This window comes from Sinohyriopsis cumingii, chromosome 11 (assembly GCF_028554795.1).
Source record: "Sinohyriopsis cumingii isolate HCF-2022 chromosome 11, ASM2855479v2, whole genome shotgun sequence".
Classification (NCBI taxonomy): Eukaryota; Metazoa; Mollusca; class Bivalvia; order Unionida; family Unionidae; genus Sinohyriopsis; species Sinohyriopsis cumingii.
This window is the reverse complement of record NC_142971.1, coordinates 98,045,717-98,068,667: the sequence shown is the minus strand read 5'-3', so window position 1 is coordinate 98,068,667 and position 22,951 is coordinate 98,045,717. Positions and strand designations below refer to the sequence as shown.

Sequence of the window (22,951 nt, the reverse complement as noted above, 5' to 3'; positions counted from 1 at the left end):
TATTAAACAAGAATTCAGTTTTACATAAAGGAATCCAAGGTGAGTAAGTAGGTCCCCTGATATACTTGTAAAATCTAAAAGTCACAAGTCTATATTAACAATGGTAGCTCTGCTATTACTGAATCACACTGTGATAAATCTAGGATCTGACATGAGGTGTCCCAGGGAAAAGTGTCAGTCAGACCTTGTTCATAATCTAACAATAAATCTGGTTGTTCAATCCTCACTTTCCATTTCTTGTCAGATTTCTTAACACAGATTATCACTCTGAAAGGATTACTGCTCTTCGCTTTACAGCCACTGAACAGTTCAAATTTGTCATGGTCATTATTTACCCTGGACAAATTTAAATGTCCTAAATCTTGACATCCCAATCCTTAAATCCATCTTTAAACAAAATCATATTAAATATATTTGTCAATGTAAATATATCTTTACCGTTTTTGCCATTTATAGCAATGAAACTTCATAAATGATGCTTTTCTTCTGACCTGGGGGAAAATTAACTTTTGCTAAGTACAAGAAACTCTAAGGGACTGCTGCTCTACTGACCAGATAGAAAATTTTTAGGAATCCAAGACAAGTCCATTCTTCTTACTAATGCCAAGAACTGAAAACATCTCTGATATTACTGAGAAACTCCAAACCATCTTTTCTAATGAAACAATGTTCTCATGTGCTACTTTAAGCTCAGTGAAAAATTCTCTCATGAACTCTGACCTTCAACATCATGATATTCATGGATAGAAAATCACTCGTCTGTCTCAGACGATGTCTAATTTAACCACATGTTAAATTTGATTAAATATGTTACATATATTTGATTTAATTTATATTTGGTTTAATTTAGCTGTTTGTAAGTTTTAAAATCATTTTATTTTTAATTTCATTATATGTCAAAATAATGTAGTTTTGTTCACTAGGAACTTCATATTTTTTCAGAAAATAGTTTTACCTTCATATTTTTTCAGAAAATAGTTTGACCTTGCAAAGACCTAAAGCTTACCTACTTCCCGACCTTAATTTAGAAATCAGTAGGAAGTAAACAACTTTTCATTATTTTCTCTTAGAGTAAAATGATTGGTTCTTGTCAAGGTCATACTGAGACGACATGTTTTTATATGTAAATACTTCTTGAAAGTTCTGGAAAGTTGACCCTCATCCAGGAATTTGTTTTGCATTTCAAGTTACTGTATAATCATTGTTTATAGAGTTTATTTTCAGTCGGGTTAAAAAACACTGGGATGTAAAGGTGTTCTTTGTTGCATCAGTTTGAAGTTATTTTAATGTTGCTTCGAATTATTTGGATTCAAAAGGATTATTTCTTTTTCCTGGAAATATATGTGCTCATATAGAATTCTTGGACAAAGACATGTCATTAATTCAAACACTGGATTATTGTTTGTTAATAACACAAAAATGAAGACCTTACAACTCCACAAAGAATACAGTACAAGTCATTCCCTTCCATCTTGGATTCTTCATCGGGATTCGAGCTTGAGTTCATTAGAACATTTCATTATTAGGACTTCTAAAATTTGATTTGTGGATTATTCTTGGATTAATTTGATATTTGATTCTTAAAACCATAAGTTCTTACATTTTTTCATCTTTGGAGTATTTTTCCAGGAAATAAATTATTTACTAATTTTCTCAAAGCTTGTTGTTTTCACTCTTTCTTGTGTTACTATTTATTTGAGCCTAAACACGTAACAAATACAAGAAAAAGTTACTGAAGTGACAACATTTTTCACTGTGGCAGTTTATAGTGATTATCTACCCCAGGAGCATCATGACCCACCCAATCACATTATCCTGACACCAGGCTGATCAATCCTAACACAAACCTCTTAACACTCCATGCCAAGCGAGGCAGCTGCTAGTACCATTTTTGTAAGTCTTTAGTATGACTATGACTGGGTTTAAACCCACGACCTCCGGCATGCGAGATGGATGTTATAATCACTTAGACGAGTGGTAGAACAATTAGGATGTTGAACATATATAAATATTTTAAGACTAAAATGAGAAATTTGGAAATATATCCATGTGTAAAGCTTACACAGGTATGTTATACTTTCAATATACACATTAAAATGAAACTTCATGATTATGTGGGTTAAACAGGTATTAAAATTTGAACAGGGTAAATCCAGGGCAACATGCAGACAGTGCTGACCTGATAACTGTATCTAATTAACTGCACTTGTCCATGAGTTTGGGAAAAAAGAAGAAATGTATTGTCTCATCTGTTTGACTTGTCTTTTGACATTCTGATCATGGTTCTCCTATGGTGTTCAACTGAATCACTTCATAGTCAACTGTCAAACCACTAATGGAAGACAACTTTTTAAAATGTTGCAGCAAGGTCAAGCAGAAAACAAGAGGGTCAAACAATAAATGTATATTAAATACCCATAACTTACCACATGCTACAATTCTGCCAGACTGATGCTCTGTTTAACTAATTTTCAGATAACTGTACAGATAAATCTCCTACATTATAATTCCTTCTAAACTATGTCAGTTGTTGTTGTTGTTGTTCTTGCTGTAGGGTTTAACGCCATTTTTCAGCACACGATAGGCTATACATGGCGGCCAGCATTAATGGTGGTGGAAGAACTCGGGGAAAACCCGGAAAGAACCACCAACCCACGAGAAGCTACTGGCAAGCTTTCTCAAAACTATGTCAGAAAAGTTTAACTATAATCAGGGTTTTTGACCTTTTTACACTATTTTCAAACAGCTATCAAATATAATGGTGACTAGATACTGACCTGTGGCACATCTAACCATTTCTCAGCAGCATCCATGGCTTCCTGAGCATTCTGCCTGGCTTTCTTCGGGTCCCATTCATCCCAGTCAGGGCACAGACCTATCACACAAAAAAACCCAAGAAAACTAGTCAAAGACATTTGAAAGTATGGCAGATCCATATTTATTACACAGTTGGTATTTTTTACATGTATTGATTGCCTCTGACCATGGGAAGTTTCCTTACCCTGCCTTCTGGAACTGTTTCTTTTTACTATTACTATCAACATGTTGGCAGCAATTTTTCGAATTGATTGCCCAATGGGAGTTGGTACTTCTGTCAAAATATGGCTTATTTAACCCACAGGTTCTCAGTACAAGTATTATTAAGGGTATCTTTCAATGGATAGAGTGCAGGGAGATGGGTGTATAAACATGTAACAGGCACCCCAACTAATAACACACATGGTTTAAATGTTAACCTACAAGAGTAAACAAACTTGCCTCTGTATAGAGAACAATGTGGATAAAAGCCAGCCTCTCAACTGACAGAAAGGTATCAAACCACACCATTGTTCCAAATCAAATAATGCAAATACATTAAATGTGGAATTACTATACTCAGCAATGTCTTTAGTCTAGACTTGGTAAAATTTCTGCATCCAGTCATCATCTCTTCACATGAATATCCAACAAATGGAATGAAACTTTTTCTGCTCTATACAATACTGCATCCATAGTAACAGACTGGCACACTTTAGGTGCAAACATTGTAAACATTCTGTGTAGGGCTCATCTAACATAACCCAAATCATCGATCACACAGAAATTTACACCAGAGATCGCGTGTTGAAAATGGTGTTGTCTTTGTCTGTGTCAAATTTTCTGTTGGCTTGGAAGGACAGTTGTTCTCTGAATTATAATTTTAAATGTTACTGGTTATAGAACTGTGCATTATTAATCCAACTAGCATCTGGGACTAATCCCTTAGGTGCAACTTAATGGTGTAGTGCGTGAGCCAGAATGGATGTAATTATGTCTTCTGAACTATTTATATTAAAATAAAAACTGTGATAAAAAAATCTCAAATGGGTAATGAATCAATATTAAATTTGTGAAACTCTTTATAGAAGGCATGCAAAAGCTGGAAATTATTGAACTTACTTCATAAATTCAATACAATTCATTAACCATTTGAAATCCTCTACGAAAGTATTACTTCATTTTATGTTTCATTCATAATGCTGATTGTGTTTGTTTTATGTGTCATCTGTAATATTTGGAAAAATGGTTCAATTATTCAAGATTTTAATTTGTATTTGTTATCAATCCCACATTCCACACTTATTAAATTATACCGTAACAAACACACTGAAAGCAATCTCTGTAAATCTAAGTCTTTAAGGTCTACCTAATAATAAAAATGGAATCTCAATAAAAAAAAATTGTGGACATGTCCTTAGAATAAGTATTTGACCAGGATTCCCTTGCATGTACATAATCAAACAATTGATGTACAGAAGATGCACACATTTTTTCAGATGATATCAACACATCTGTAATGAAATCATTGGGCAAGTATATCAAGAAAGCCTTCAACATATTACTTCTGAAGTGACCATAAAAATTATTTTTTGCCCACACTTGCAAGTTTACTGCAAATTTGTGACAATGATCAACCAGTTGCTTGCCTCAATATCAAGCAGCTTGTAGAAAAAATTATTCTGCTGTGAATTTAACATAAATGTCTACTGGCTGTTTAGTACATCACTTCAAAATCATATTGCTCAATTCTTCAAATGTTACCTCAGGTGGCCATAAATACTATGTGTGGTGGCTTGTTATTTAATATATACATATTGTACTATTGTTATGTATTTACATACTGTACTATTGTATTGTATTTATATATATATATTGTATTGTATATACATATTGTAATATGTATTGTATTGTATATACATATTGTACTATTGTATTGTATATACATACTGTACTATTGTATTATATTGTATCTACATATTGTACTATTGTATTGTATTATATATGCATACTGTACTTTGTATTGTATTGTATCTACATATTTTACTATTGTATTGTATTGTATCTACATACTGTACTATGGTATTGTATTGTATATACGTACTGTAATATTATATTGTATTGTATATACATATTGCACTATTGTATTGTATCTACATACTGTACTATTGTATTGTATTGTATATACATATTGTACTATTGTATTCTATATATATTGTACTATTGTATTGTATTGTATATACATATTGTACTATTGTATTGTATTATATTGTATATACATATTGTTGTTGTTGTAGGGTTTAACGCCATTTTTCAGCACACGATAGGCTATAATGGCGGCCAGTATTAATGGTGGAGGAAGAACCCGGAAAAACCCCGGAAAGAACCACCGACCCACGAGAAGCTACTGGCAAGCTTTCTCACGTACCCACATTGGCCGAATCCGAGACTCAAACCCACGCAGACAGAGGTGAGATGGCTGTGATGCGTAACAGAGAACGCTTTAGACCAATCAGGGATATACATAGTGTATTACTGTATTGTATTGTATATACATATTGTACTGTTGTACTGTATATATATATATTGTGCTATTGGATTGTATTGTATATACATATTGTACTATACAAAAATTTATACGAGAAAATCATCTGCAAACTGAGAAGCAGGAATATACAGATGATGGGTCTGAAAAAAGGTCATGACCTCTATAATTTGGAAACATGAATTATTCTTGGCATACTATAAAATGAGAATCTTTAAAGTTTAACACATTATCAACATTGTTGTTATGGCAAGGAATTAACCATGAAAGCAAACCATCTGACCTTAAGTTGCAATTAATGAATGGATTCTATGTCATGAACTCCATAATTACACAACTATCGAGATATTATGTCTTTGTTTACAACATATATCTTTTTCAAACCATTGCGCACCCCAATTAACCCATTGCTGTATGTCACTCCAACCTTACATACCCACTGGAATACCCCTTTGGCCAACTGCAACTGTAGACCAATTTTGTTCATTCAGTCACTGGCCCTGACCATTAACCATATGACCTTTAAATTGATAGAGTTATTTCATATCCAAATTTTATGCTAAACACAAAGATTGGTAACTGTAGATAGACCATTCAGTGTCATTGTGTGGAAACAATTTCTTTTTTTTTTCCTTTCTTTTTCAAAGTAACCTTGACCTTTGAGTTTTTGAGCCCAAAATCAATAGGTTCTTCCCTATACAGTGATATGGATAGATGGACAACATCACAACTTATGGTGTGCACTTGCATAAATGGTATTACCTGGTGCAACAGCATCAACAAGGGCACCAATGGCCTTGCCATCGTTCCAGTCAGTGGTGAAATTTTTAATTGGGAGATCAGGCACCTTGCTGTTGATCCAGTTGAGAAGGCGCTGTTTGGGTGTGGGTCCCCCCTCTGAAGGTGTGGGCTCCTCACCCTCCCACATTGGCATGGAGATGGAGTAATGCAAAATAAGCGTCCATATCAACCCCAGGATCAGTTTCAACTTGCAGTCCACAATGTCTGTGCTGTCTGAAATACATAACAAGAATACAAAATATTATAAGCACTACGATAAAATTGAGAATGAAATATTCTACAAGTTTTCACCCTTGAACGTGATCTTCTGAAATAAGTGGGTGTGTGTGTGTTAAACTGCTTAGATTTTGTAAAGTTTTCTGAACAAGACATTTAACTATTTATATTTTCATGCATTTTAAATTGTGTGGATGGTTTACTGACTGTAAAATATAATTTGTACAATGTCTGAATAGTGGCAATCTTGTTGTTGTAGTCGGATTTAGCGCCATTTTTCAGCACATGATAGGCTATGCATGGTGGCCAGAAGTAATGGTGGAGGAAGAACCCAGGAAAACCCTGGGAAGAACAACCGACCCACAAGAAGCTACTGGCAAGCTTTCTCACATACCCACATTGGCTGAATCCAAGACTCGAACCCATGCAGACAGAGGTGAGATGACAGTGATCCATAAAGGAAAGCGCTTTAGACAACTCAGCCACTCAGGGCCCCTACTGGCAATTGGAATGTTTACTAGATTTTAGAATGGTTTGACATTATTGGTGATGAGGTCAAGGATGAAAAGGGTCATTACACAAGTACAGTAAACCAAAATGACATAACTTGTATGTCTATTAATTTATATCTTTGTGCTAAGTGTGACCTGAATAAATCTGACATATTTTGGGTGTAGCAACTAGTCTACCATATATACTCATGTACAAATCTGATCTAATGGCAAGCAACATTTGCATGATGGCAGGTCAGGGTCTACTTCTAATGACTCGCACACAAAATAGCATAGATCCCATGCTACTAATGACACACACACAAAATATCATAGACCCATTCTACTAATGACTCGCACACAAAATATCATAGACCCCATTCTACTAATGACTCACACACAAAATATCATAGACCCCATGCTACTAATGACTCACACATAAAATATCATAGACCCCATGCTACTAATGACTCACACACAAAATATCATAGACCCCATGCTACTAATGACTCACATACAAAATATCATAGACCCCGTGCTTGCTTTTTAATAACACTTCCAACACATTACTGGCTATGGGAGCCACGTGCCTTTCCCAAGGTCACATCAAGGCAGCCAACAGCTATCTAGGCAAGTAAACCCTGTTGACATGCATGAATGGAGTGTGTCATAGTAAAGAAATTGTTATCTTGAGATATTTGTAACAAAAAATTGCACAACCAGGTCAGATTTGGTGGCTGATATCACTGCCCTCCTCTTGCACCCCAAGGTATGGAAAAGTTACACTGCATGCTAAATGGTAGTGATGACAGACAGCTTAAAACTTAATTCTGCCACTCTGCTGGAGTCCCAGAGTCAAATTATCAAAATTTCAACAAAGCTGGGCAATCTGATTCAAGGGTATAGATCTAGCAGACACCAACAGAAGTTTATGTATTGGTGACCTTTGGAATTTCCAGTCCACCTGTTTTGTAGTAACCCATCAGATAAAGCATTGCCAGTTCCTGTTAGGGAAAATTAGCATAAGTATATGTTCCATCAGAGATTTGAAAGTTGTGGTTTTACTGGTGAACAACAAGGTCAACAAAACATGGTTATTTATTGGTTTCTATCAGATCACCACCTAGGACTGAGGAGATCTGATTTTAATCTGATTGCTAACAGGTTTATTTGTTATGTACTGCCTGTTCAATTTTATTTATAATTCTAGAAATAACATGCCATCACAAGTTCACTTGAACAGAGTGAAAAAATACACTCACTCTATGTTTGTTAATCATAACTAATCTAAAGAAGAGACTTAAGCAACACCAAGCTTGTCTGTTTATTTTTATGATTTTGTAGATGACACTATAATCGTTATCTCTATTGCAAACAGTCTTTGTCTTTACTTATTAGGCAATATCACAAAGTCTTCATAAAATGCCATGATGCCATAAAGTTCTGGCACTTCTATCATCCAAAGTTTATTATATAATATGCAATTTCTCAAAAGTCTCACAGAAAAAACTCAAATTGCAACTTGTTTTATTATAAACCTCCCGACCACCTTTCTTCAAAAGGGGTGGGGGGGTTCTTCACAAAATTTTCATCAACTGCACCACAAAGTAAAAGAACAATGTTGTTGTTGTTGGGTTAAATGCCATTTTTCAGCACATGATAGACTATGCATGGCGGCCACCGACCCACGAGAAGCTACTGGCAAGCTTTTTCACATCCAAAGAACAATACAACAAACTTCAATTCAAACAATACTGACATTTACAGTTTCTATGCATCAAGATAACTAACATCAGATGCAGCTGTTGTGTTACTAGTGAAAGTATGACATTTGCAGTCCCACCAATTTGAACCTAATTATCATTTCCTGTTTTGACTCAACTCTCAACAGACACATGGGTCATTAATTGCCAGAGATTTCATGAAATTTTTACTTAATATATCCAACAAATCTGAGAAATGGGGAGTAATTTCCTCACACACACACACACACACACACACAATTTCTGCCTTCCACTCCTACTCCCATGGTGAAGACGATTCTCTAATTTTAAAAAAGTACAAAACTTTTCTGAAATTAGAATAAAACTATTATTCAACATGATGTCCATAGTATGTACTAATTCTTAATGTAATTCATAAGAAAATGAACAAATACGATAGTTGGATTCACAATGTTCTGTTATATAATGTATTTGCTTCAAGTCCACAAAGGTCGTAACTCTTACGGGGCCTTGAGTGGCCTAGTGGTCTAAAGCGCTTACCATTCCGGATCACTGCCATCTCACCTCTGTCTGCATGGGTTCGAGTCTCAGGCTCGACTAATGTGGGAACATGATAAAGCATGCCAGTAGCTTCTCTTGAATCAGTGGTTCTTCCCAGGGTTTCACAGGGTTCTTCCTCCACCAGCAATACTGGCTGCCATTTATAGCCTATCAAATGACTTTGATTCACTTTAAAATTTCCAAAAGCTGCATTTCCATTGGCACCAGAACATGGCCCCTAAGTAGTCACTCTCAGAGCTCCATGTAGGACAGTGGAGATTTAATTTTAATCAGACTGGTGATGTATGATGGGAACGGTGTTGTAGTAATGGTCCAACTGATTATGTGTGATGGGAACAGTGTTGTTGTAATGGTCCAACTGGTTATGTGTGATGGGAACAGCACTGTAGTAATGGTCCAACTGGTTATGTGTGATGGGAACAGCACTGTAGTAATGGTCCAACTGGTTATGTGTGATGGGAACAGTGTTGTAGTAATGGTCCAACTGGTTATGTGTGATGGGAATGGTGTTGTAGTAATGGTCCAACTGGTGATGTGTGATGAGAACAGTGTTGTAGTAATGGTCCAACTGGTTATGTGTGATGGGAACAGTGTTGTAGTAATGGTCCAACTGGTGATGCATGATGGGAACAGTGTTGTAGTAATGGTCCAACTGGTTATGTGTGATGGGAATGGTGTTGTAGTAATGGTCCAACTGGTTATGTGTGATGGGAATGGTGTTGTAGTAATGGTCCAACTGGTGATGTGTGATGGGAACGGTGTTGTAGTAATGGTCCAACTGGTTATGTGTGAAGGGAACAGTGCTGTAGTAATGGTCCAACTGGTTATGTGTGATGGGAACAGTGTTGTAGTAATGGTCCAACTGGTGATGCATGATGGGAACAGTGTTGTAGTAATGGTCCAACTGGTTATGTGTGATGGGAATGGTGTTGTAGTAATGGTTCAACTGGTTATGTGTGATGGGAATGGTGTTGTAGTAATGGTTCAACTGGTTATGTGTGATGGGAATGGTGTTGTAGTAATGGTCCAACTGGTGATGTGTGATGGGAACGGTGTTGTAGTAATGGTCCAACTGGTTATGTGTGAAGGGAACAGTGCTGTAGTAATGGTCCAACTGGTTATGTGTGATGGGAACAGTGTTGTAGTAATGGTCCAACTGGTGATGCATGATGGGAACAGTGTTGTAGTAATGGTCCAACTGGTTATGTGTGATGGGAATGGTGTTGTAGTAATGGTTCAACTGGTTATGTGTGATGGGAATGGTGTTGTAGTAATGGTTCAACTGGTTATGTGTGATGGGAATGGTGTTGTAGTAATGGTCCAACTGGTGATGTGTGATGGGAATGGTGTTGTAGTAATGGTCCAACTGGTTATGTGTGATGGGAACAGTGTTGTAGTAAAGTTCTGACTGGTGATGTCTGATGGGTACAATAATATAGTAAAGGTCTGACAGGTGAAATCTGACAGGCAGTTTTGAAGTAGAGTCTGACTTGTAAAGTCTGATGGGGACAGTGTTCTATTAAGAGCCTGAATAGATATGTCTGGTGGTGACAGTGCTGTAGTAAGGATCTGACTAGTGGTAACTGGCAGGGATCATGTTGAAGTAAAGGTCTCACTGCTGACATCTGATGGGAACAGTTTTGTAGTAAGGGTCTGACTAAATTACAGGTGGGGACAGTATTGTAGCAAGAATCTTGCTACTGATGTTCCATGGGAACCATGTTGTTATAGAAGCCTGGTTCTTACTGATGTCTGTTTGGAATATTGTTGTTGTAAGGACTGTACTGGTATCTGAGAGGGACTGTTTTGCAGTAAAGGTCAGATTTTTTGCAGCATTTCGATTTGCCTAAATCCAATGTATATGGATATATGCAGTGCCAGCAGAAGATTAAGTGTCAACTGACTGCTGATTCAAATAAACCCTAGGGTATTGTTTACAAGTGAATACCATAAAATTATCAAAATTAGGCTGTAAATGCATGACACTCTATACTCATTTTCAACAGAGCCACCATCTACACCTGCTTATTTGACACAATGGACTATCATTTAAACTGTTGGGCTGAATGTTTGCCCTTTAATGCCTTTGGCAAGGCAATGCTGAACCTGGGCAGAGATGAATGGTTTTCTGTATTGAAAAAAATACCAAAGTTTTTATTTCTTCCACTACCTCTACTGAACTACCTTGTTTCCTACATTAATTAGCTGGTGTTTCTGCTATTTTAAGACCAAACTGTCCCTCAGGCTGTTTACCTTGACTGCTGCTAACCAACCAGGCATAGACTTCTGGAATTTCCCTGAATTTTACCAAGCACAGTATGTGCTCACTTGAAAGATATTACTGGTCACGTGTAAATCATTTATAGCTCAACACTTACCCAGTACAATATGTGCCCCAAGTAATCACCATATGCAATCACAATAAAACATTTATTCTTTATAGACGCATTTATGGCCAAATTATGCTGAAGCCTTTCTTTGTGATGATTAATTCTGATTCCAACAGCTGTAGTAAATTTAAGCACATACACAGTTTTTGTACACCTTTTTGAGAAATGAAAGTGTAATATTCAAAACAAAACTTAAGTTAAACAATTTTTTTCTCAGATCTGTGTAACTGCAGGTAAAAACTTCAAATCAAGTAGCTAACAAACTGAATCAAGAAGCTCTTACAGATTCCTCCTGCTTTGCCCCTCCTGATATTGGGGGCTGTAGAAATGTGCTCTCCGGTATTATGTATCCTGTTTGAATGTGCCTGTGGAGTGATCTTGAAAGTTTATGCAGTAAAAAGTTTCTACATCATATTTTACAGATTTTATAATTCTGGTCCTTTCATCTCACTTTTAATGCTTTTCTTATCAAGTTTTGCAGCATCTTTACTTTTAATATTATGTATTGTGGTCGATATTTACTTTTAGTTGGAGAAGTTTGTCTTGCTTTTCTGGCAAGATGTATGCCTGCCAATTTTGCTAAATAACAATTTACTCAGCACTATATAAATTTAGCCAGGATTCCTCAGCCTCATAAATGTCAGGTGAAATATTGGCTACTTCATTATACATGATTGCAGAATTAACATTAATTTTTACAACTGAAAGATAACCATATTGTAAAAATCAAATATTTTCAAACCCTACCTTTATATCAAATATAGGGGGGATACGCCTCCCCCTTTGAAATTTTAATTTCCTTGACAGCCCCTACATTAAACTGTTTTCTAGACCTTTAACTGGAACTTGTGGCAAAACTTAAAACAGGTGGATCAAGAGATCAACTTGCTTCCTGACTGCTCTTTGTATAACCCATAAATAAAAATATATAAGCTTTTAAGCTAGCCTATTCTTATGCACCAACATTCTTCTAAAATAACTGCATATACTTTAATGAAATAACTAATCTATTAATTGATGATGATTAAATATTATCAAATGACATACCCAATGTATGCTTATAATACCCCTGAGATCAAAGTCTGACTGATTATTATTGTCTAAATTTATGTTGGAATTTATCTAAATCATTATGAACAATTTGATCTATGAGATACAAGAGGTGTTAAGCCATAACCTCAGGTGAGAACTGACCCGAAATAATCAGCAGGTACACTGCCAAAGTGGAATCCTATGCACTTATACAGATAATTAGAGACCTATTATGGTCCTTATTTTGAACAAAGAAAAGTGAGGAATCAATCAAGCATGAAAACTGGTAAATACTGCACCTTTCCTTTGCATTAGTAATTAGTATGTGTACAAAATAGTAATATAATGACAGAAATGAAATAAGAGCAGTTCTTATTTAAGCAAGCATGTGATTTGTTTTAGAAAACTACATAAATCCATCAACACCTATCCTTCCCAACTCCTACTCATAATGCCAAAAAAGCCACTACATGCTTACTTTGAGAAGATTGGACAAGCACTATCTTAGCATATCCAAGTATCTAGGTTTGACCCCTGGTATTTTTTAAAATAATATCTGGATTTGGTGGTAATTGTCTGACAACCTTACATTCCCCATCACAGGTAACATGCATTTGCATGACTAAACAGCCACTTGACCTTCAACAGCAATTCACATTCATTTTAAGTTCTAGAGGCTTGCTGAGGAAAAGTAGGCAAAGTTTTCACCCCCACAAACTTCACAAGATCCAAATCTCAGTCTGTCACAACACCTCACTCCATATACTTACATATATATGTATGGATCTCCACCCTCTGAAGCTCCACAATAAGGGGGTGTATCAAATTTCACAAACACTATGCATATCTGCAGACCACACCTTATTATATCCCAAGTCTAAAGCACAGTTGTACAATATTACTCATGCATGTGTACACCTCACTCACAAACACACCCAGGTCAAGTCAGGTAGGATAATATAATCCCAACATTATTTAAGCAGGGTGGGGGGTTATAATCAATTAATCTTCCTTCAAAAGACAAACATTGTAAGGGAGTCCCAGTAGTTTGCATACAGAGCTCGTACAAATATATCATCTGTCAGTACACAACCATGGTATAAAAATATTTGTACTCAAGTTTAAACTAACCCAGGTTATCATCCCCAATGTGCTCCATCTATTTCTCATCATTAGGCATTCTTACACTGGAGAAAAAGTTCAAGTATCATCAAAACCTAATTAGCATCTACCCAACTGCAAAATAAATCTAGTCAAATAGAAGAAAGAAGATGTATAATGTGACATCAGAAAAAATCCCCAGCCGTTTACTGGACAAAAAAGGAAGAAAGTAAAACAGTATGTGGTCATCTAACTTTTTCAGCATAGTCATCACATGACAATGATACATTAAAATATCCCTTGTGATTGATATACTATACACTGAAGGAAAGCAATATGGAAACAATACAAGAGAAATGTAGGAGTCCTGCAGTTTACATAAGCCTAGCAGAATCAATGCCATATCATATCTCAAATGGCTAGGTGTTACCACTGAGAACATATCACACACCGGCTGAGCACAGTCAATGCCACAGCATAACTCAAATAGCTTGGTGTTACCATTGAGAAAATGTATCACAATACACACTTGGCATACCAGGAACAGCCATGGGGGGAGGGGGATGAGGGGGTAGGGGGATAAGGGGGGAGAGCAGTTTTATCCAAACCATTCCTAAGGAATGTGAAATCAGTTATAAATATGGTCATGGAAATACCATGCTGACATTTATTCAATGTCCTGGATCAAGGTCATGGAAATACCATGCTGACATATTTAATCTAGGTCATGGATCAAGGTCATGGAAATACCATGCTGACATATTTAATCAAGGTCATGGATCAAGGTCATGGAAATACCATGCTGACATATTTAATCAATGTCCTGGATCAATATATTCCTACTTTAACCAAGTGGCAAATGTGCATTTTTACTTTCAAAATTCAAAATTAAATTAAACTCATCAGCAAAATAAGCCAAAATGTATTGATCATAAAGTTCTCTGTATTAAAATAACAAACATTTTCCCCTCAACTATAATAGCTAAAGGCACACAATTATAGGATTGGCAAATAGTTCTTATTCTGATCCACATGTGGCTAACTTCTTGGTCAGTGTGGTCCCACTTTTATAAAATGTCCCAAAACAGTAAAACTCACTTAAGGTCTGCATGCCGATTACTTGTAAACTATGATTGCAGATGAGTTTTGAAACAAGCTATTTACTTTTCAAGCTAAACAAATTTACATTTACCTTAAATTTTACTTTATAGCAATTCTAGAGGGACTAAATTTTAATTTGAGATGCTGTCCAACTGATAAATATCTTACGAAAGCCATTTAGCTTGGTAGCTCATAATTTTATCACTGGCAAATCTAACAGTTTTGAAAAAGCCCAACATCATTCAAAAATTGAGTTAGAAAACTGCTCCAAAAAATAACTGCTTAGAAACTGTATACTGTAATCAAAAACTTTACCACCAAGACTGACACTTGCTAACATCAGGTCTCAAATTAAAGCTCTCAGAGCTAAGATACCAACATTTTAACAGTTATAATTTTTAGAAATGCAAATCTTGTTTTATATATGCGGTAATAACAGTTTCATTGCATAGTAGCTAAGAAAGATATATCAATCAATCAATTTTGATAAATACTTCTAAAATACTTCTCAAACATGTATATGAAGATTTTATTTTAAATCACTCAACATAAAAGTTCCCGTATCATATTGGTTCACTGAAAAACAGCTCAAAACCAGCCATATACTACAATGGCCCCTCTATGAGACAAATGTGTGATACAGTGCTATTAATACCATATCTAGTTACCAAGTAACATCAAGCCAGACTATGGGACAACTTCGTGACTATATTCTGGTTGGAGCATTAGCTACAGCTTCTGACTGAACGCATTTTGCCAAACCAAACAATGCCCCTAACCCAGTGCCTCATTCTGCACTCATAAGGTAGGTCACTTGATACTCAAATCCAACTTGTATGAATTCACGTCTCTAAATGTACTTATCCATTTAAAGTAAATCATATTGAATCCCTAAATCATATGCTCATGAATGACCTTGAAAATAGCAACAAGAAAGAATAAAATCTACAAATTTAATTATGTGTATACAAAATTAGTTAAATATAGCACAATGAAATATGAAAGCCAATCACTGAATTTTTTAATCTGTACTGTACATAGAAAGTGAATGTCCAAGAATAACTACCAATTTTGTATTTCTTCACAAACTGAAACAATCAGGTCCAAAATCAACCCAAGCAATTTATAACATTTTACATTCAAATCCATAATATTATACATAAAGCAACCACTCACGGGTCATGTTCTGGTAACTTATGTTATTACCATAGTTGCTAATTTTATCAACCAATAAGATTAAGTCTTGTATCTTCATATGTGGAGATCAAGCAGTATGGATGATGAGCATGAAGGTATACCGAATGATTTGATTCACTTTCAGATTTTTGAAAGCTGCGTTTTCATTTGCTAATTCAAAGGTTAACAGAACATGACCCCTGAGTGATCATCATCAGATCTTCAACTGGACAGCGGAAATCTGATTTTAATCAGATTGCCTGGATTTTAATCTATCTTAAACCCCTTCAAGATCTTGACAATATCAACTCATATTTCAAGTTTGATCAAAATCTGATCAAAAATATGTCTACCAGAGTGGCAACTAGCTCAGTCCATCAGATGCAATATCATTTGCATGTGAATCTTGTTTGTTGTTAAACTTGTCCAAGATATCAATGATATAAGCACATATTCCCAGTTTAATCAAAACTGGATCAGAAACATGGCCTCCCCATTGGTAGCAAACCTTTCCAATAATTAATATGTAATATGCATGTATCCCGTTCATTATCACACCCGAGATTTTGACTACATAAACTGATATTCCAAGCATTTGATTTGAATCAGATCAGAAATTATGGTCTCCAGAGTGGTAACGAGCAACTGTTAATGAACAGATAATCCACAATGGATGATACAACAGTGTAAAAAAGACACAGGACCATATATATCATAAGCTCACCTAATGTACAGACAATCCACAATGGATGATACAACAGTGTAAAAAAGACACAGGACCATATATATCATAAGCTCACCTAATGTACAGACAATCCACAATGGATGATACAACAGTGTAAAAAAGACACAGGACCATATATATCATAAGCTCACCTAATGTACAGACAATCCACAATGGATGATACAACAATGTAAAAAAGACACAGGACCATTTATACCATAAGCTCACCTGGGTTTACAGTCAGGTGACCTAATAATACCATTTTTTATATTTTTTAAATTAATGTATCATTTATGTTCATTCAGATTTATTGGTTAGAGTTCCTTTGATGAAGGGAGATTTATGGTACTTGTAATTAATGCTCCTTCTTACCAGAGGGGTATTGATATCCACACCTTGTGCAAGTTGTCCAATCCTGGGATAATAAACAATGCAGATGCTAAATATTTTAAACTTGGATAAAGCTAATTACAGAGACAAACTGGTTAATTCAGTTATTCATTTAACATTATTACAAGGCCAAAGCAATTATTAAATGAACATCAAGCATGATTGATAACAGCCAAAACCATAATGAAGCTTGAAATTTGGCAGTTTAATGTGTGCCAGCGACAGTGTGAAGGTCAGTTATCAGTCGGGAAGTGTACAGGATGTGGATGTAGCATGCTGATTGATGGGAGGGAATACTCTGATAATATATGCAAACCAAAATCTGTCTGTCTCATTTAGTCTGTTCTGGCACACAGCCAGACAGTCATACCTGTAAAATAGAAAAGTATAGCAGCTGCAGCATCAGCATCACATGCTTCCTGCTACCATCTGGCTACAGCCCTGCCATGCCAGTATCCTGACCTTGGCTACTTCCAGACCATGAAGCAGATCCCCCCCAAGAGTTAAAATTGTTCCAAGACGTAGCACTGTTATACAACTACACTGTTATTAATAACACTACTAAAACTCGAACAATCTGCACCCACAGTTGATAAAAAAAATTTTTATAAGTAAACAATAGGCCCAAGGAGGCTTAATGTTGCTCACCTGACAAAGGTCTAAAAGGCAAATGTAGTAATAAGGCAGATACCTTGAGCTGAAAGACACTCCCGTATCAGGATAATTCAAAGCTATTTCGTTGAAACTGATGATATCTGACATGTGTAACTGTGTTTCTACTTCAAGGAACTTAGGCTAACTGGCATTTATATCTGGTCTAATATGGTAACATAGTTTTGGGGGTAATTTTTTTCCAAAAGTTTTTTTTTATTAATAACTAGCCATACCTGAAAGAAAATTAGAATTTTATGTAAGTTTTTCACTCAGTTGCTATAGAAGCCATTTTGTTTTTGTTAGGGGTGCCAGCCCAGACAGAACTCTGATGAAACATGTCATAAAAAAAAAGATTCATGCCAAGTTTTCAGGACTATTCTGAGGAACAAGTTGAAAATGGGTTTTCCATCTTTGCTACTGAAGCTACATGACTGCTAGAGGAGCCATGAATGTTGACAGACTACGCACAGTTGATGACTGCAATCTGATTAAAATTGAGATCTCATAACATAATTGGATGCCGATTAAAAATCATATTCTGGTGAACTTCGGAATTTCTGATTCACCTACTTTTAGTAACCCATCAGATAAAGCATTGCATTTTGCATTAGAAAGAGTAATCTTTAGTAATGATATGTTCCTAATTATATTTTTCACTTACAGAAATTTGTAATGCTATGATCTGATTGGTAAATCACAAGGTCACCAGAAGGACATATCAATCTACTTATTATCAGTAGAGGTTGATTCTACCAATATTGTGGTTGACTGAGGATGCAAGCTACATGCAGGGTTAGGGTTAGGACCTGTCAGTAGAGCCTGATTCTACCAATATTGTGGTTCACTGAGGATGCAAGCTATATGCAGGGTTAGGGTTAGGGCCTGTCAGTAGAGCTTGATTCTACCAATATTGTGGTTCACTGAGGATGCAAGCTATATGCAGGGTTAGGGTTAGGACCTGTCAGTAGAGCCTGATTCTACCAATATTGTGGTTCACTGAGGATGCAAGCTATATGCAGGGTTAGGGTTAGGGCCTGTCAGTAGAGCTTGATTCTACCAATATTGTGGTTCACTGAGGATGCAAGCTATATGCAGGGTTAGGGTTAGGACCTGTCAGTAGAGCTTGATTCTACCAATATTGTGGTTGACTGAGGATGCAAGCTACATGCAGGGTTAGGGTTAGGACCTGTCAGTAGAGCTTGATTCTACCAATATTGTGGTTCACTGAGGATGCAAGCTACATGCAGGGTTAGGGTTAGGGCCTGTCAGTAGAGCTTGATTCTACCAATATTGTGGTTCACTGAGGATGCAAGCTATATGCAGGGTTAGGGTTAGGGCCTGTCAGTAGAGCTTGATTCTACCAATATTGTGGTTCACTGAGGATGCAAGCTATATGCAGGGTTAGGGTTAGGACCTGTCAGTAGAGCTTGATTCTACCAATATTGTGGTTCACTGAGGATGCAAGCTACATGCAGGGTTAGGGTTAGGACCTGACAAGTAGAGCTTGATTCTACCAATATTGTGGTTGACTGAGGATGCAAGCTACATGCAGGGTTAGGGTTAGGACCTGTCAATAGAGCTTGATTCTACCAATACTGTGGTTCACTGAGGATGCAAGCTATATGCAGGGTTAGGGTTAGGACCTGTCAGTAGAGCTTGATTCTACCAATATTGTGGTTCACTGAGGATGCAAGCTACATGCAGGGTTAGGGTTAGGGCCTGTCAGTAGAGCTTGATTCTACCAATATTGTGGTTCACTGAGGATGCAAGCTATATGCAGGGTTAGGGTTAGGGCCTGTCAGTAGAGCTTGATTCTACCAATATTGTGGTTCACTGAGGATGCAAGCTATATGCAGGGTTAGGGTTAGGACCTGTCAGTAGAGCTTGATTCTACCAATATTGTGGTTCACTGAGGATGCAAGCTACATGCAGGGTTAGGGTTAGGACCTGACAAGTAGAGCTTGATTCTACCAATATTGTGGTTGACTGAGGATGCAAGCTATATGCAGGGTTAGGGTTAGGACCTGTCAGTAGAGCTTGATTCTACCAATATTGTGGTTCACTGAGGATGCAAGCTACATGCAGGGTTAGGGTTAGGACCTGACAAGTAGAGCTTGATTCTACCAATATTGTGGTTCACTGAGGATGCAAGCTACATGCAGGGTTAGGGTTAGGACCTGACAAGTAGAGCTTGATTCTACCAATATTGTGGTTGACTGAGGATGCAAGCTACATGCAGGGTTAGGGTTAGGACCTGTCAGTAGAGCTTGATTCTACCAATACTGTGGTTCACTGAGGATGCAAGCTACATGCAGGGTTAGGGTTAGGACCTGTCAGTAGAGCTTGATTCTACCAATACTGTGGTTCACTGAGGATGCAAGCTATATGCAGGGTTAGGGTTAGGACCTGTCAGTAGAGCTTGATTCTACCAATACTGTGGTTCACTGAGGATGCAAGCTATATGCAGGGTTAGGGTTAGGACCTGTCAGTAGAGCTTGATTCTACCAATATTGTGGTTCACTGAGGATGCAAGCTACATGCAGGGTTAGGGTTAGGACCTGTCAGTAGAGCTTGATTCTACCAATACTGTGGTTCACTGAGGATGCAAGCTATATGCAGGGTTAGGGTTAGGACCTGTCAGTAGAGCTTGATTCTACCAATACTGTGGTTCACTGAGGATGCAAGCTACATGCAGGGTTAGGGTTAGGACCTGTCAGTAGAGCTTGATTCTACCAATATTGTGGTTCACTGAGGATGCAAGCTACATGCAGGGTTAGGGTTAGGACCTGTCAGTAGAGCCTGATTCTACCAATATTGTGGTTCACTGAGGATGCAAGCTATATGCAGGGTTAGGGTTAGGGCCTGTCAGTAGAGCTTGATTCTACCAATATTGTGGTTCACTGAGGATGCAAGCTACATGCAGGGTTAGGGTTAGGACCTGACAAGTAGAGCTTGATTCTACCAATATTGTGGTTCACTGAGGATGCAAGCTACATGCAGGGTTAGGGTTAGGACCTGTCAATAGAGCTTGATTCTACCAATACTGTGGTTCACTGAGGATGCAAGCTATATGCAGGGTTAGGGTTAGGACCTGTCAGTAGAGCCTGATTCTACCAATATTGTGGTTCACTGAGGATGCAAGCTATATGCAGGGTTAGGGTTAGGGCCTGTCAGTAGAGCTTGATTCTACCAATATTGTGGTTCACTGAGGATGCAAGCTACATGCAGGGTTAGGGTTAGGACCTGACAAGTAGAGCTTGATTCTACCAATATTGTGGTTCACTGAGGATGCAAGCTACATGCAGGGTTAGGGTTAGGACCTGTCAGTAGAGCTTGATTCTACCAATACTGTGGTTCACTGAGGATGCAAGCTATATGCAGGGTTAGGGTTAGGGCCTGTCAGTAGAGCTTGATTCTACCAATACTGTGGTTCACTGAGGATGCAAGCTATATGCAGGGTTAGGGTTAGGGCCTGTCAGTAGAGCTTGATTCTACCAATATTGTGGTTCACTGAGGATGCAAGCTACATGCAGGGTTAGGGTTAGGACCTGTCAGTAGAGCTTGATTCTACCAATACTGTGGTTCACTGAGGATGCAAGCTACATGCAGGGTTAGGGTTAGGACCTGTCAGTAGAGCCTGATTCTACCAATATTGTGGTTCACTGAGGATGCAAGCTATATGCAGGGTTAGGGTTAGGGCCTGTCAGTAGAGCTTGATTCTACCAATATTGTGGTTCACTGAGGATGCAAGCTACATGCAGGGTTAGGGTTAGGACCTGACAAGTAGAGCTTGATTCTACCAATATTGTGGTTCACTGAGGATGCAAGCTACATGCAGGGTTAGGGTTAGGACCTGTCAATAGAGCTTGATTCTACCAATACTGTGGTTCACTGAGGATGCAAGCTATATGCAGGGTTAGGGTTAGGACCTGTCAGTAGAGCCTGATTCTACCAATATTGTGGTTCACTGAGGATGCAAGCTATATGCAGGGTTAGGGTTAGGGCCTGTCAGTAGAGCTTGATTCTACCAATATTGTGGTTCACTGAGGATGCAAGCTACATGCAGGGTTAGGGTTAGGACCTGACAAGTAGAGCTTGATTCTACCAATATTGTGGTTCACTGAGGATGCAAGCTACATGCAGGGTTAGGGTTAGGACCTGTCAGTAGAGCTTGATTCTACCAATACTGTGGTTCACTGAGGATGCAAGCTACATGCAGGGTTAGGGTTAGGACCTGTCAATAGAGCTTGATTCTACCAATACTGTGGTTCACTGAGGATGCAAGCTATATGCAGGGTTAGGGTTAGGGCCTGTCAGTAGAGCTTGATTCTACCAATATTGTGGTTCACTGACGATGCAAGCTACATGCAGGGACATGCCAGTCAGGCCAGCTAAAATGCAAATAAGCTAAAACTGTAATCAAGCATACAATTTTAATGGCTCAACTAAGGAATCAATCCAATACAAATCATGATCTACTTTTAGCTAAAACAAACACTAATAAAGGTTCAGTCCATTCCCGTGGTCTCTGGATTCCACTTAACTTAGCCAATCTTCAAATAAAGTCTTTCATATTATGTTATGGAGTGATATTATTAGAAACATTATGTTCCAAATAATGTTTTTCACTTTAACAATTTTTGAAGTCATACCATATATGCTCATTCACATATGTGCCAGCAGATCTGGGTCTGTGCAGTTTGTTAGGAGTAATCAGAAGAACAAACAGCACAGACCCTAATCTGCAGGCACTTTATGCTATGGCAGATCAGGATCTTAGTCTTTTGCAGTTGGACTTAACTTGTAAGCAAGTATATATGGTAATTTGATTGCTGAATCTCATGGTCAATAGAACATAAATGTGTACCAGTGTCCATTAGATTGTCTTCATATCAGATTGCATGTAAAATCTCATGGTCAATAGAACATAAATGTGTACCAGTGTCCATTAAATTGTCTTCATATCAGATTGCATTTAAAATCTCATGGTCAATAGAACAAAAATGTGTACCAGTGTCCATTAGATTGTCTTCATATCAGATTTCATGTAAATTTAAATATGATCAAGCTTCCTTTACTCCAAGAAAGATCGAGATGGGTCTTGTGTAAAAATATAAAAAAAGAATGCATCAGCTTCATGCCTGAAATTATTATGACATAAAAAAACTGGAAAGCCAAAGACGATTAAAAAGAATAAAACATTTTTGGATTTCATACAGATATGATATCATCTGCCAATAAGACATCAA

At 37.3% G+C, this 22,951-nt stretch overlaps 1 protein-coding gene across 7 annotated transcripts in view; it reads right to left on the bottom strand.

The window, feature by feature from the left end:
- Positions 1–22,951, bottom strand: part of LOC149789084 (filamin-A-like) — a 226,899-nt gene that overhangs the window by 159,520 nt on the left and 44,428 nt on the right. For all 7 annotated transcript variants that reach the window (XM_089975267.1, XM_089975270.1, XM_089975269.1 and 4 more), the window contains exons 3-4: positions 6,104–6,355; positions 2,778–2,875 (exon numbers count right to left, since the gene is read on the bottom strand). In XM_089975267.1, the coding sequence (XP_089831393.1) occupies positions 2,778–2,875; positions 6,104–6,355 (350 nt within the window). The remainder of the gene's footprint in view (positions 1–2,777; positions 2,876–6,103; positions 6,356–22,951) is intronic.